We start from the raw sequence: 14,610 nt of genomic DNA, 5'->3' as shown, positions 1-14,610 counted from the left end.
GTGGAAGTATGGGGGTAGTCCATCTGCCATACACACCTGTCTGCCAGGTAGAGCGTGGACTGAAAGATTGCCGGGGATTGACACTCTCGCCTGGAGAAACACAGAGGGGAAGCTACCTACCCATCAAAGAATCTTCATCATCAAATTCAACTATTAACTAAAACAGCCCCTGACCTGGGCAGCCGGAGGCATGGTGAGCGCTGCCGTGATGCTGGCTTTGCCCGTGGCCATCTGAAGCACTGCTGGCAGGGGACCTGGTGCCAGGATCTGGAGAAGGAAGGGGGCTACAGGTGGAGCGACATACGGTGTGGAGTCAGAGTCCTGAAGGAGCAGAAGTCAAATATGTGAGAGGGAACGACAATCTAACCTTGTAAAAGCCTGACATATGAAATAATAGTCAGAATAATACATAGAAATATTTATTTTCTCACTATTATTTCATATGTCAGTCTTTTACAGGGATATATATATATATATATATATATATATATATATACCCCCCATCCCCCCTTTTTTTAAAATTGGAGTAGTGTAGTGTATTGAACCTCTTGACAAAATCTTACAATTATATTATTTTTGATATTCGTATTTGATAAATCAGGGTTTTATGGTTTTTATACCTTGGTGCAGTAGCTGATATTAATATGGGCAAAAGATGAAATTCTGATAGCTTGTAATGCAAATCAATGAGATCTTTATAAGCACATAACAGACTACGTACATAAAATACATATAAATATCATTTGTCACTATATCTTCCAATAATGACGACATAGTAAGATATTTAAATGCTTAGTTTTTGCTTAGCAGAGCTCTACAGCTTCAATATTATCATATTACCAACATAAATTTATTGAGAGATGAACAAATAAACAATCCTCAGAAGCCTGATTCATATTTAATACGCACATTTGAACACGAATTTTATAAAAATATAAGGTATAGATAATCAAATAAAGCTAAGTTTCTTTAGGTCAGTAAATGTTCATGGGTCAAAGACAAAAAGGATGTTCAAAAATCAAAACAATAAAAGTTTAATACAGTTTAATTACATAAATACATCAGTTACACTGAATGATGATGATTATTTTCACCCATATTCTTAATCTTAAATTTTCACAAAAGTTATTTGAAGCATTAAAGCTGACATTTTACTTACATTTAATATACTTTTTATGCATATAAAATCAGTTTTCACTATTTAATTTAATGCAGACACCAAATTGGGATCTCTCGTCTTTGACCCTCATCTTTAAATGTCACCAACAACAATATTAAAGCTATTCTTACATTTGCTTTATAAAAATCATTAAAGTTTTCACAGCAAAAAGACACATGAACCACAACCTAATAAGAGAGGTTTTTACAATTACACTGAAAGGCCTATTACTTCCAATAAAAAATTAATAAACTAACAATCAGACAACAGAAGGCATTTAGTAGAGATGGTGCACAACAGCTGTTTCACAAACGTTTCGATTGAGATCATCTAGAGGCCTTAAAATGTTGAATATCCCATGTAATGCAGTATGTTTATAGGGTTGTATGGACATGGATGAAAGGCAATGCTTACGATATCACTGCCTGACAGCGAGGACGCAGAAGAGGCGGAGGAGTGCTGTTGAGGGCTGGAGAGGGACATGGGGGAGTCTGCGCTGCGAGGAGACACCGAGTCCCTCTGCTGCTGGTCCTCCACACCTACACCCAGCAGTGTGCCTGTCTCCACCTGCCCCACGGAGTCTTTATGAGATGGACCTGCATGCAGAAGACACCCAAAACATCAGCCATACACGACTACAAATTACACCGAATCAGAGCAGGTTATGGGCGGATTCGCTGCAGAGCAGGTAACGGACTGTCAAAGCAGACTGAGGACCTCCACAGCCAGTTTTCAAAAGGTCACATACTCCATTTCCAAACTAAGCTACCAAGCGTCAGTTTAAGAAAACACATTAAATCACAAAAGTCAAGAATAAGGTGTAAAAGGGATAAAATGCACTTCAAGGGCACCTACAAAGTTACGCTGCATCAGAAAATGTTTCAAATCCATTGACATCAATGCAATGTAAAAACAAAATGCAAGGGTTTGCCAAAGTGACACTTCATTACTGCAAACATCAGCTGCTGCAAAGCACTCTGTAACAGGCATTTGTTGACCAATGAAATGTTATGCTTTCATCAGACAAAATAGTCCAGTTTAATTTCTTTGTATTAACTTTAGAATATATTTACTTAATTTCTCATTTGTCCAAAATCTAGACCTGTGGTCCTTAACCAGGATTCTGGGTCCACTAGAGGGCCTTATTTTAACATTTATATCATTATTGTTTTTCCTTCGAAAGAGTTTCTGCAGTCTAGAAAAACTTAGATATATAAGGAAGGCTAATTAAAAAAAAATGTGATTTAGACCTGGATGTGTCATGTAAATGAATCTTAAAACATCTTTGCTATTTTTTATAAAGACAATACAAATTTTCTATTCATGCTAAGTTCTAAAGTATTTTAAGTAGAATTTTATTTTTTTTTTAAAAAATCCTAATCCAATGGATCACAAACGTCTGAAAAAGCCATCTAATAAATAACGTAAAATTAAAAAGTTAGCTCTTAACACATTTGGCTTCTGAAATTCAGAATTATTACATAATTTTACGTATGGATACTCCTAGTTTCTGTGAATTAATAAAATGTTTTGACATAACTATCATGGCAGATTTACTAGAGGAAGACTATAAGACTATTAGACTACAGGTGCATCTCAGTAAATTAGAATGTCGTGGAAAAGTTCATTTATTTCAGTAATTCAGCTCAAAGAGTTTCACAATTTGAGTTGAATTACTAAAATAAATGAACTTTTCCACGACATTCTAATTTATTGAGATGCACCTGTATTTAGGGTAATGTGCCGTCTTAAAAGTCATCCTAACATTGCTGTAAAACTTCTTGAACACCAGAACATCAGTGACTGGTCCACTCAGATGGTCTATAATGCCTTATCAATGAGTATTGCACATTATGAAGTTCAATCAAAAACACAAACATCCTGAATGAAATTCACTTAGTATCTGAAGTCATAACAGGTACATTGTGAGAAAGTGTCTTCATATTCAGACGCACCCTTGTTCCTCTCAATGTGGGCGTTGTGTCTGCAACCCCACTTCTTTATGATCCACTCCCTGTAGTTGATGACTTCCTGGGTGACTTTAATTATGCGGCCCAAAGTGCTGAGGGGACAAGATAAGTGGCTAATTAAATCAAGAGTTTGAGAGAACTAGGGTGAAGGTGCTTGTATGCAGATGAGAGCCGTACCTGTCACTGTCTTTATTGGGGTAAGAACGTGCGAGAGGTGAGACGGCGTGTCCCAGTATTATATACGCATAGTCAAAAGCCTCCTTCACCTGCATGGCACCATACGAGCTTCTGCCCACGTCATTACCTAAACAAGCATGGAAAAGAAAAAAATAAAACATACAAACATATTATATTATATTATATTCATACACACACACATACAATACATATAAACAAAATACATTTTCACTGCTTATGATTCTTCTGTAATTATGTGGTGCTAATTATTGTACTTACATACACACATATATACATATATATATATTTTTCCATGTAGCATCAATATTTTTGTAAATATTTAGGTTTATGAAACATCGGTTTATCATATATATGTTTTTTGTAATAATTTTGCGTGTTGTTTTTTTATATGTTGCTTTTGCAAGGATGGGAACATTCTAGAAGTTTCTGTAACATTCTAGTGCTTTCTGAAACATTCCAGAACATTGTGGGACTAGTCATAAAAGACAAATCATCAAACGTACATTTCTGAAGTTTTAGACCATTCGCTTTTGGTAACCGTTTATCTTAAACGGTTGTTAGCTCAGTATTACGAATGTACCATGTAATTTTTATGCATGAGTAATAACAGATTACCTTGTATAAGTTGTCAACTTTTTAAGTTTTCATGATTCACTATATAATGATTCACCGTTTCACTATTAATGATACACAAAATTGTCAGCATTCAGCATGACAAACTTCAAAGAAATTTAAAACAAAAGTGAAACAACTTATACAAAAGTTTGTTTCACGGTGTAATGAATAGAGTTCTTAATGGTTAACTAAACAACTTTCAGTAAATTGCTTTCAGTATTGCTTGCATCAAATTACTTCTATTGCCTAAAAGCAAATACCAGCAACAACAGTCATCCCATTTTCTCAAGCAAATTGCAAAAGTCTCTCATCAATGGCTCTTTTCCAAAACCTAGTGAGCAGCCTACCTAGACAGCATCTTAAGGCATCACAGGCGAAGTTAATGATGTGAAATCTGTCCTAAAACATAGGCAGCTGCCTTCTTAGATAACTTGTTTTGGCCAAATTTGGATTCATTGAAAAAGCAATACAAGAATGCATTGTGGAGAGCAACGTGACCAAAGACGTTGAAAGAACATACATTTTATTCCATGCCATAATGCAGGTTTTCCTAAACTATAAATTAAATCATAAAACACGTAATGTTAAACCGACATATTCTCAGAGGGAACTTCAAGTAATATTTAAAGGGTTCTGCTGACAAAACAAAAAAAAATTCAGGAATCTCTGCCATAACACATTGGCGTAAAATAAATGTCTTTCTGCTTATTAGATTATTAATATGTTGAGCAACATGCTAAACCAAACTGTACTGAAATTAATTGAGCCGATTATTCATGTGAGAAATTAGTGAAATTGGTCATTTATGAGGTTCCAATTCAGTTAGGATGCGGTCTCAGAAACTAGCTGCCAATGTAGGCAGTAGACAAGAAGCCCACTAGGTTTTGCATTATTGGAACAATTTTTAGATAAACAGCTTGAACAGTACCTGGAAGAAGAGGGTCCTCGATACAGAGCATGGAGGGCCTGTAGCCATTACTCATGGCTTTCATGATGTCCTCTTTAGCCATGTAAGCACCTCCGTTCTTTATCCTGATGCCCGTCTTCAGGTAGTTGAAGTGTCTTCCATACAGCTCGAAGAACTCGATGAGCAGAATGCCAAGGTTCATGTTGGGATTCCTAGCATCAATTCTTGGGTGTAACTGCGGGTGTAAGCCAAAAAAAAAACCATAGGCAAAATGAGACAGTCTCTTTATTTGTTTGGTATAGTCGTTTATGAAATGAGTGTGGCTGACAAAGGTAGTAAAATATGCTTGACAAGTAATGACAGATCTCTAAATGAGACGAGATCAAGCTATTTTTATTATGAAACACTCTTAACGCTTCTCTTCGTCTGCATGTCGTGACAGTTTTCAGACCGGCTGCTAATATTGCACCTGTAAGAAGCTGATGACCATCAGGATGAGACTGTAGGAGCTGATTCCTCCCGTGAAGACTTCATTGAGGTCTCGCTGCAGCAGGAACTGCTTCAGCACTAAGATTAAATAAGGCAGCACGGTATACTTCTGTGTGGGAGAACAAAAGAAGGTATTTTAGAAAAAAAACAAACAAACCTCATTTACACCAGGCATTAAGAGGTATCTCAAAAGCGACTCTAACACTTGAATGATCACAGCAAGATTTTTTTTAATGAAAGGGTATTTTTTACGATACAATAGGTGTCTCATTACACGTTGACGTCAGGAATATCGAAAGTGTTTTGTGAAGCCTTGCGCATGCATGTGCCTAAAACACAGGAACTGCATACATGGTTGTCTTTCACAGTAGATAAAATGCAGCTGTTCGGAAGCTGCAGAAATATTTACATAAGGTGAAGTGTTATGATAACCGGGGACGGGCCAATACATCTTACATTCCTCCACCATGTAAGAACAACACCGTCTTATAGGCTTTGGGTGTCATTCACTATTGGAGTGTTTCAAGTCCTCCTGGGAAGTTTGAATTTATGAGTTAGGAAGTCAATTACGATGTCTAACGTCGTAAAAAAAATATATATATTTTTTTAAAAAGCACATATTTTAACTCAAAGGGGTTGACACAATATCTGTGTGAGCTATTACGTTTATGAAATTATTAAGGTGTTACCTTAAAAATATGCTAACATCAAACTACTTTGAAACCAATAGCGAGCTGAGTCTCAGTGCCCTTCACATTCATCACCAATGAGGTTCCAATTAACTTAGGATGCTGCCCTAGAATATACCTGTCTGTGTAGGCAGTAGACAGCAAGAAGCTCACTAGTTCATATTTACAAGCTGGAAAGTCATAATTATGACGACATCAGGTGTGAAGTACCATTTCTACAAAAAACAAAACAAAAAAAAACCCCAGCAAGATTTAACACTACTTCCACAAAATGATGACTAAAGAATGTGCATCAGGTGCGTTTTTGCTTTGTTTTTATTCAATTTATGAAGTAAACTATATATATATATAGTACTATTTTGGACTGATTCAAAAGATAAAAAAGACAGCTTTGGGACACTTAATTTTACACCTACAATAATCGTGTAACTTATAAAATCCATCTGAAGGAGCATGTTTATCAATATATTTTAGTACAAAAGTTAGTTAAATTATGATTGGTAACTCATGTTTCATGTATAGATTTGTGCGCATGCATGTTTAGTGAATCAGACCCTTTATCCCTAAATTTCCTCTGATAGATGCACAGATGAGAGCTATGAAGGTGATCTTGCGGTCACAGAGCAGTACAGCAGGTATGCACACGGAAATGAGCCTGGCAGAAGAGCATTAAGGCAGCAGGTCATCTCCTTATTCAAACATCTGCACTGAAAGCTTGCTGACAGATGTTCAGTTATGCTTCACCCTCCTCCTCTCTTTAGTCTCACACTGACACTTTAAGCCTGACATCAAATTAGCAAACATGGAGCAAATCTAGGACACATAAAACATGTAAATACAAGTAGGGTTCAAAATGTACATCCTGCCTTTAGCAGGTGGGCCAAATGAACTGAAAAAATATTATATATTTATATACATAAATAGCAGCACCACACCGTGGTCAGTCCCATAGCAAAATGCTTCTTTTCAACATCAAAACCATTAGAATTTTGTGCATACTTTCATACTGGCAGCTAAACACAAGCAACGTCCCCACACAGAGTTCCAGAGTCCCTACAATAACAGAATTCATTTTGACTTTGAAGCCAAACTTTAAGCAACAGTCAAGCCTTTCATTTGTATGTCCTTTGTGTATAATGAATCAGGTCAAAGCACTTTTATCAGTGATGGCCAGACTGCCATTATTGGCTTGGGACTTAAAGTACAGCAGTAAGTAACACCGCAATGGCCAATGCCCATACAATGTTTTCACAAGAAAATGTAGAAAGATTTATGCAAAAATGTAACCATAAGACTGTTGGGAATTGCCTACATGAGCTGAAAGAACTGAAGACTGGTAAACTGAACTGCTTTGCTTTTGTTCACTAAAACATATGCAAGATTAATCAGCTATAGTCACGACATAAAATTTACAACTTACATTTACAAAGAAAAGGAACATTTACAAAGTTGAACTAAATTACATTAGTCCCAATGTGTCATTAAGGCTCTGTTTCAGCTTGATATGTTCTCATCTTTTTGCATATTATAGACAATTAAAATATTACTATTACAAATAAAATGATTTGTGTGGAAAGTAAAATGGACAAAAAATACTGAATATGACATGACTTTTTCATCAAAAGTCCATGTACTAGAACTAAACAAAAAGACCAATTATACAGCAAAACAATAATACTGTGAAATATTACAATTCAAAATAAGTTTTCTATTTGAATATTAAAATGTAATTTATTCCCGTCATGCAAAGCTGAATTTTCTGCAGCCATTACAATGGTTTTCAGTGTCACATGATCATTAAGAATTTTTCTTTTTGAATGATGCATTTATATAGCTTTTTTTTTCAGGATTCTTTCATTGACAAAGCATTTATTTGAAACAGAAATCCATTTTTTACTGTCAAGTTGAACTCAGTAATATGATAGTCAAAAGTATTCCCACAGGTTGTAAATACTCTATTGTCTGCTACAGTTTGACATGCTGTCATTTTGCAAATAATGCCAATTAAAATGTTATTTTTAGAGACTAAAACAAAGTGATATGCTACTTTAGCAAGACTAAAATTATTGAACGACATGTCCTTCAAATTTCATAATTAATCAAAATTTGACATACACTATAACTAAAACAAAAATGTACAAATGAACACAGCAATAAATACAAGTAAACCAGCAAACAATATTCAGACATTCAGCCCATCTTGAAACTATACATTTAGTCTAGTTTTACAAAATTTTGTAAAATTAGATTTACAAAATATGCCAAAACCAATTTTTTTTACCTTCACATATTCTTTGATGAAGCTAGCAGCTTTGATGCCCGTCTCCATGTTAAAACTTATGTCCACTTTCACCTCGGTCTCCTGATCTGTCAGTTTGATGATTGGTACCTTCAAAATTCAAAGATATGAATATAACACAATTAATGACCAAGAATCCCCCAAATGTAAAAAATTAAAGCAAAGCATCCAAAGGGGATACATTCAAGCAACAACCACTGAATATGAACTGAGCGTAGTTGATGTTAAAGCAACAGAGGGAAACTCGTACCGTAGCTTTGTCGAGAACTTTGATGGAATAAGGTTCTGCCACATTGTGTTTTCTGAGCGCCTGCTCCAGCTGCTGCAGCGGAGGTTTCTCCCATTTCCCAAACACCACCAGGTCAATGTCACTACAGTGTAAAATAATCAGCCAGATTCAGAACACTCTCAATGAAGCCTAACGAAAGCCCACATATCACATGAAAACAAAAACATTAAATAAACGCACATTCATTGTCTTCTCAGTAGTGTTCAGACAAATACATGAGGCCTACTGACTAACATTAACACAAGTAAAATCTTTCAAGCTTTAGAGACCAATTTTTTTGGACTGTACAAGTTTTGCAAGCTACAGATCTAAGATCATTTGTGCCATCCTCATATCTGGAGTTAACAAACTGCAATTGATCATAAAATGTCAGTTTAGTTATTGAAAGACAGCTCAGAGCCAAAAAAGGCTAGCAGGCTATGGCTGTGATAATGATGAAGCACGTGCTCCGATCCCACTAGTCTGTGAGAGTCATCGAACTGTGAATAGTGTTATGACAGCAACAACAGATCATGAGAGCCACATTACGTATGTTGAGATCTGCTAACGGTCCTGTTCGAAATCTCACTGTTGTGTTGTCACTTAATGTGCAAGATCAAACACGCATTCATTTACCTGGTTGGGAGAAAGAGTCCAGTGCTAAAGCTGCCAAAAATCTGGACCTGAGTACATACAAATAAAAAAATCCATTTGAATTTTTGACTTTCATTTATAATGCTAATAGCTCAATTTCAAAGACATCGACTCTTAATCTGGCTTACTTCAGCGGTTGGCCACAACTCCTTGATGACCGACTCTATCCTGTCCACCACCTCCTGTCTCATGGTGGTCTCCTCAGGACGAGGAGACATGAAATTGTAGAAGTCCATGATTTCTTCATGCAACCTTGGAAGAAATGAGAAATGATTATAATGGAAAGGTAATTGGTACAATTTAAGAGGTCGTTGTTGCATATCCTTCACAACGAGTCAAAGCAAAAATCTTAACATTTGTTTTAAAAATGTAAAAGAAAAAAGAAAAAAAAAACATTAACAACCTGTACAGTAAATACACTTGGGCTACAGGACAAATAACTTGACTGGTTAAATGCTAACCAATAGCCGATCTGGCTCCATTCTGGTATAAAAATGCACATTTCACAATCCAATCAATTCCCTATGGATAAAATCAACTGCCGGAAGTATTTAATGCTTGAAACATGGAAAAGATACTCCAGATTGCAATACAATGAAGTAAAAATCACCATTAAGAAATTCCAAGTCTGAAAAAAAACATTATGCATGGAAACCCTATGAAAAATATAACCATACAGAGAAACATGATCAACAGAATGGCAAAAAATTCAATATTTAGTGTGGCAGACAAATTTATATGGATGTATTGTAAAAATTATTATTCAATTTACATTTGGTCCTTCAAATTGTGAATATTTGGTAACATCCTTGATGAGCTGATTACACTTTAATTTAATTTTTGTTTTTAATCATTTTTATTTCATAGGAAAAAAATGCACATATGAAATACTTATGACTTGTAGTTAAGTCTGTTCTACAGCAGGGTCTCTAAATTAAAGGGGTCATATCATGCGATTTCAATTTTTCCTTTCTCTTTGGAGTGTTACAAGGTTTTATGTTTACGCGGCGCGATGCAATGCAACGCAACGCGTAAAAAGACAGTATAAGTCATTATAATCAGTAATTATGTTCCCACTGGATGCAACAAATGCCTCGTTTGTAATGGGTTTTAATGTTGTCTTGTCGCTCCGGGCCGGGACACGGCATCAACAGTATGTGAGGGGCGTAACGTTTCCGTCTCACGCTTGAGGTATTCGGCCAATCACAACGCACTGGATAGCTGGCCAATCACAGCACACCTCGCTTTTTCAGACCGATGAGCTTTGTAAAAATCGACGCGTTTCAAAAAGGCGGGGCATAGAGGAGAAACAATAATGTACAGTATGTGGAAAATAATGTGTTTTTTGAACTTTAAACCGCATAAACACATTTCATTACACCAAATACACAAAATAATGTTATTTTTAGCTGCATCATATGACCCCTTTAAACTTTAAGATAACTTACAGACTTAAAAGTTCTTATTCATTTCCCTAGAAAATTAGAAATAAGAGCTGGAAATACCAAGAAAACCAAAGTCCACCAATCTTAAACACCTAAACAGTATTTTGCACCTATGAGTGTATGACACAGAAATGCTGTCAAGGACTCCACAGGCCACTCACTAGGTTTTGGGACACAGTCGATGCCTCATTCGGTTCCAGATTCTTTTGTGGAAAAATTCCAGAGGTCTGGAACCACCGCCGCAAATATAACAAGTTCATGCAACAGATTCGTCCCTTCTTACAAGCCTACAATTGCTGAGTTACTAAAGACTTAAGCATGCATGTGTGTCCAGTGTTATAGTCATAAATCGGCAAACACCAAAACTGAATCTAGCTGACAGCCAACATTAATGGACAGGCGATGACAGCAAATGTAACACAAAACTGTTAGTTAAAAGCTATAAGCAAACAACAACTCACTTGCTGTATTTATAAACTCATTTAAAAATGAAGTCACTCAGGTCTGAACAGGTTCAGGTTTACTGATCAGTTGTGTCGTCACGTGGTCCCTGAGATCCCCGCATGGCATATAGAGTGCATTAATGCCCAACCACTCTTCCAGCTGCCTTGGTTCCAGAAGCATCTCTCATTTTGCCATTAGGATTTTTTTTAAAGTCATGAAAAGTTATAGAAACCATGAACCAAACCAACCAGCTACGAGAGGAATCAAAACATTACAAACTTTGACTGGAAGCAGAAAAATATTTGAAAATCAGAGAAGTTGAACAAGACTGTGCTTAACAGCTTTAATGCAGGAAAGAACTACAATCCCATTAAGCATTTCGAATAACAATCCAATTAAAAAGATAAATATAAAACCATTGATTTAAACAGCTGATTATACATATAGAAAAAACACATTTTATGTTCACTGCAAAATATTCAGCAAATTATAAATAACTATAACTGCACATCTTGCAGTGAATAATGTATTATTTCTATATGCATAGTCAAGTGTTTAAATCAATAGTTTTATATAGGAACTATGATATGATTTTATATGAAAGGATAGGGAAGATGACTATCAATCGCAGAGTTTTTTCAAAAAATGCAAAATCAAATTTAGTCTCAGTTCTCAAATTGGTTGAGATTTCTCTGCTGAATCATGGGTAATGTAGCTTTCCCACCAAAATGCCACTGTTGAACATGATTATTTAAAAGAAGTTGAAAAAAAAAAGTGGTTAATGGCTTCAACTATTGCATATACTGCTGATTAACAACCTTGTAGCTCACAGTAGATCAGTCTTTAGAGATTTATAAGTTATCATCACTAAAAATCACTTCCCTTTAAGAAACTGAACAGGCTTTTTACTTCCGGAACCCACACTAGAACATTTGAATAAGCCTATTATATATTTATTTTCTATCAAGTGTTAAGAAGACTGTATATCATAATTTAACTGGTTTCTGCTTTGATTTAGCTAATTAATCGTAATTCACTTCAACAAAATTGTGACCCTGGAGTACAAAAGCAGTCTTAAGTAGCACGGGTATATTTGTAGCAATCGCCAACAATACATTGTATGGGTCAAAATTATCTATTTTTCTTTTATGCCAAAAAACATTAGGATATTAAAGTAAAGATCATGTTCCATGTCCAGGAAGATATTTTGTAAGTTTCCTACTGTAAATATATCAAAACTTAATTTTTGATTAGTAATATGCACTGCTAAGAACTTAATTTGGACAACTTTAAAGCCAATTTTCTCAATATTGATTTTTTTTTTGCACCCTCAGATTCCAGATTTACAAATAGCTGTATCTCAGCCAGATATTGTCCAAACCTAACAAACATCAATGGAAAGCTTATTTATTCAGCTTTCAGATGATGTAACGTTATACGTCTCAATTTAAAAAAAATCTACCCTTATGACTGGTTTTGTGGTCCAGGGTCACAATTTTCATTTACGTTAACTGACATGTTTGGTTCTCGTTTTAATGAGTTATGACTGGAAACCGCCCCAAACGATTGGAGGATGAATCGTACACGCCGGTTCAACAGATTCATTGATATAAAGATCCGAATCAAAAGATCGAATCGTTGACGAATCGGAATCGCTACAAACCGTAATCAGACGCTCACATTCCACAAGTGACCCAACCCACAGACCGCAGCGGCTCCGAACCGAACCCAGGACACCCCGGCTAACGGGCTAAAGCTAATTACCCGGCCCAACACGACAAAAAAGGCCCACTGACACTTTATCACACACGAAAAGGCCACAGAAAGACAGCGTAACATTATAACGCCCCATCCCGACCGCCGCTGTTATAAATCAAGCTCATCTCACCCGTCAACCCCTGGGTTATATTTCCTCGTCTTCCACGGCGTGCCGGAGTTGTCATAATTGCCGTTAGTCCAGTTGGAGAGCAGGTAGTTTATCCCATAGGTGCTGGCCTTGTTGTCGCTTTTCCTCCGGCCCGGATGATGGTGGTGGTGATGGTGGCTGTGAACCGCTGCCGGATGGGACGGGTGGCGCTTCATGCAACTCTGCTGCTGCTGCTCTTGATGGAAGTGCCGTAGATGAGGATGAGAAGGGTGATGATGATGATGGTTGACATTATTCAGCACGCTCTCGCTGCAAGTAAAAAACGCATGCCCCTTGTTCATATTCCCAGCGATCATATTAGGGCTTGTAGTCCTTATTTTAGAGCAGCTGGACGCGGGATCCGCCACCGAGCCGGTCTTTTGGGTCATTTCGCCGTCTCCCGTGTTTCCATTTAACGCGTGAGCCGCAGAGCCGCTGCTTTTAATGTTAGTGCTGTTATTCGCATTGGACGCGACAGTCTTATAAACGTCAAACGCCGGAGAATTGACACAGAGGTTGTTGTGATGGTGGTTCTGGTGCTGACCCGTGTTAGTCCGGTTTACCCGAGACGTCTCCCACACACGCATCCATAAAGCGTTCGCAGGACCTTTCTGTTCCGGCTGAATCCAAGCGACCCTCGGATCCATTCAACTCGTCTTTCTAGCAGCGCTGTCAAACAAGCGTTCAGCGGAGAAGTTTGAGTCCGGACCGCGAGAACGTGCCTGTAAACGGGGCTACGCGAAACGACAGGGAAAATAACGACGTGCCGAACGACACAACCAACGGGAATCAATTAGTGGCCCTTTTCCCCCGCTAGCAATAAACTGTTAGCTAAACTATACAGTGTTTTCAATATGGCGTAGCCTATTCCCTTGAACCCCGAAATCCAGTACGCATGTGTAGGATTTAAACCATCGGGGCAGCCCCCCCCCCCCAGACTCCAGCCCACACCGAGCAGGCGCAATCGAGCAACCCCACCCTTCTGAACGGCTTCAACGCGAGGAACACACATTTGAATTTACAACCCTGCCTAAAATCGATCTACACCACGAGCGACGCGGCGCGATTAATACACGCGACGCGCGAGAACTGAGAACAGCTTTTACAATGGCCGTGTGGGGGTTGATGTGTGCAATAATAGCGTATTGATGAATCCGTGTATCATTTGATCATTCGTTTTTTGATTTAATATTGAAAGTAGAAAAATGAGAAAACGGCTCCTTTTTCGTTTTTTTCCAAAAAACGAAAACGAGAATTCAGCTTAAATTTCCGTTTTTCGTTCAGGGATGGAAAAATGAATAAACAGCTTGAATATTCGATTTCTTCATGTGGGCGGGAATTAAACGCCCCTTTCTGCTGATTGGTCAGCCGAAGATCAAACCGTGCCTTCTTCAGTTCTTCTGCAGTATCACGCAGCAGAATAATAGTCCTCCACTGCTGCAGATGTACGGATTAATAACCCATTTTATCAATTTCATATTTTTCTCATCAAACAGACTAATGAATAGCTCGACACAACTCGTACCGGGGCAGAGTCTAGACAGGTCTTTCTTCTGTGTAGACCAGC

The 14,610-nt window shown here is 37.4% G+C and overlaps 1 protein-coding gene across 2 annotated transcripts in view; it reads right to left on the bottom strand.

Moving 5' to 3' along the window:
- The window catches only part of LOC107694334 (non-canonical poly(A) RNA polymerase PAPD7-like), a 16,350-nt gene extending 2,374 nt beyond the window's left edge, over window positions 1-13,976 (bottom strand). The window contains exons 1-12 of one of the 2 annotated variants that reach the window (XM_016494009.1): window positions 13,026-13,976; window positions 9,377-9,500; window positions 9,231-9,277; window positions 8,577-8,697; window positions 8,309-8,416; window positions 5,319-5,447; window positions 4,871-5,084; window positions 3,307-3,433; window positions 3,115-3,221; window positions 1,574-1,755; window positions 175-321; window positions 1-90 (exon numbers count right to left, since the gene is read on the bottom strand). The exon at window positions 1-90 is cut by the window's left edge and continues 2 nt beyond it. In XM_016494009.1, the coding sequence (XP_016349495.1) occupies window positions 1-90; window positions 175-321; window positions 1,574-1,755; window positions 3,115-3,221; window positions 3,307-3,433; window positions 4,871-5,084; window positions 5,319-5,447; window positions 8,309-8,416; window positions 8,577-8,697; window positions 9,231-9,277; window positions 9,377-9,500; window positions 13,026-13,690 (2,061 nt within the window). In that variant the 5' untranslated portion in view covers window positions 13,691-13,976. The remainder of the gene's footprint in view (window positions 91-174; window positions 322-1,573; window positions 1,756-3,114; window positions 3,222-3,306; window positions 3,434-4,870; window positions 5,085-5,318; window positions 5,448-8,308; window positions 8,417-8,576; window positions 8,698-9,230; window positions 9,278-9,376; window positions 9,501-13,025) is intronic. The other variant, XM_016494010.1, reaches the window with a different exon arrangement.
- Window positions 13,977-14,610: the final 634 nt, after the last annotated feature.

This window comes from Sinocyclocheilus anshuiensis, unplaced genomic scaffold, assembly GCF_001515605.1.
Source record: "Sinocyclocheilus anshuiensis isolate Anshui unplaced genomic scaffold, SAMN03320099.WGS_v1.1 scaffold1240, whole genome shotgun sequence".
In the NCBI taxonomy this organism is placed as follows: domain Eukaryota; kingdom Metazoa; phylum Chordata; class Actinopteri; order Cypriniformes; family Cyprinidae; genus Sinocyclocheilus; species Sinocyclocheilus anshuiensis.
Note: the sequence above shows the minus strand (reverse complement) of the source record. Positions and strands in the feature narration are given on the sequence as shown.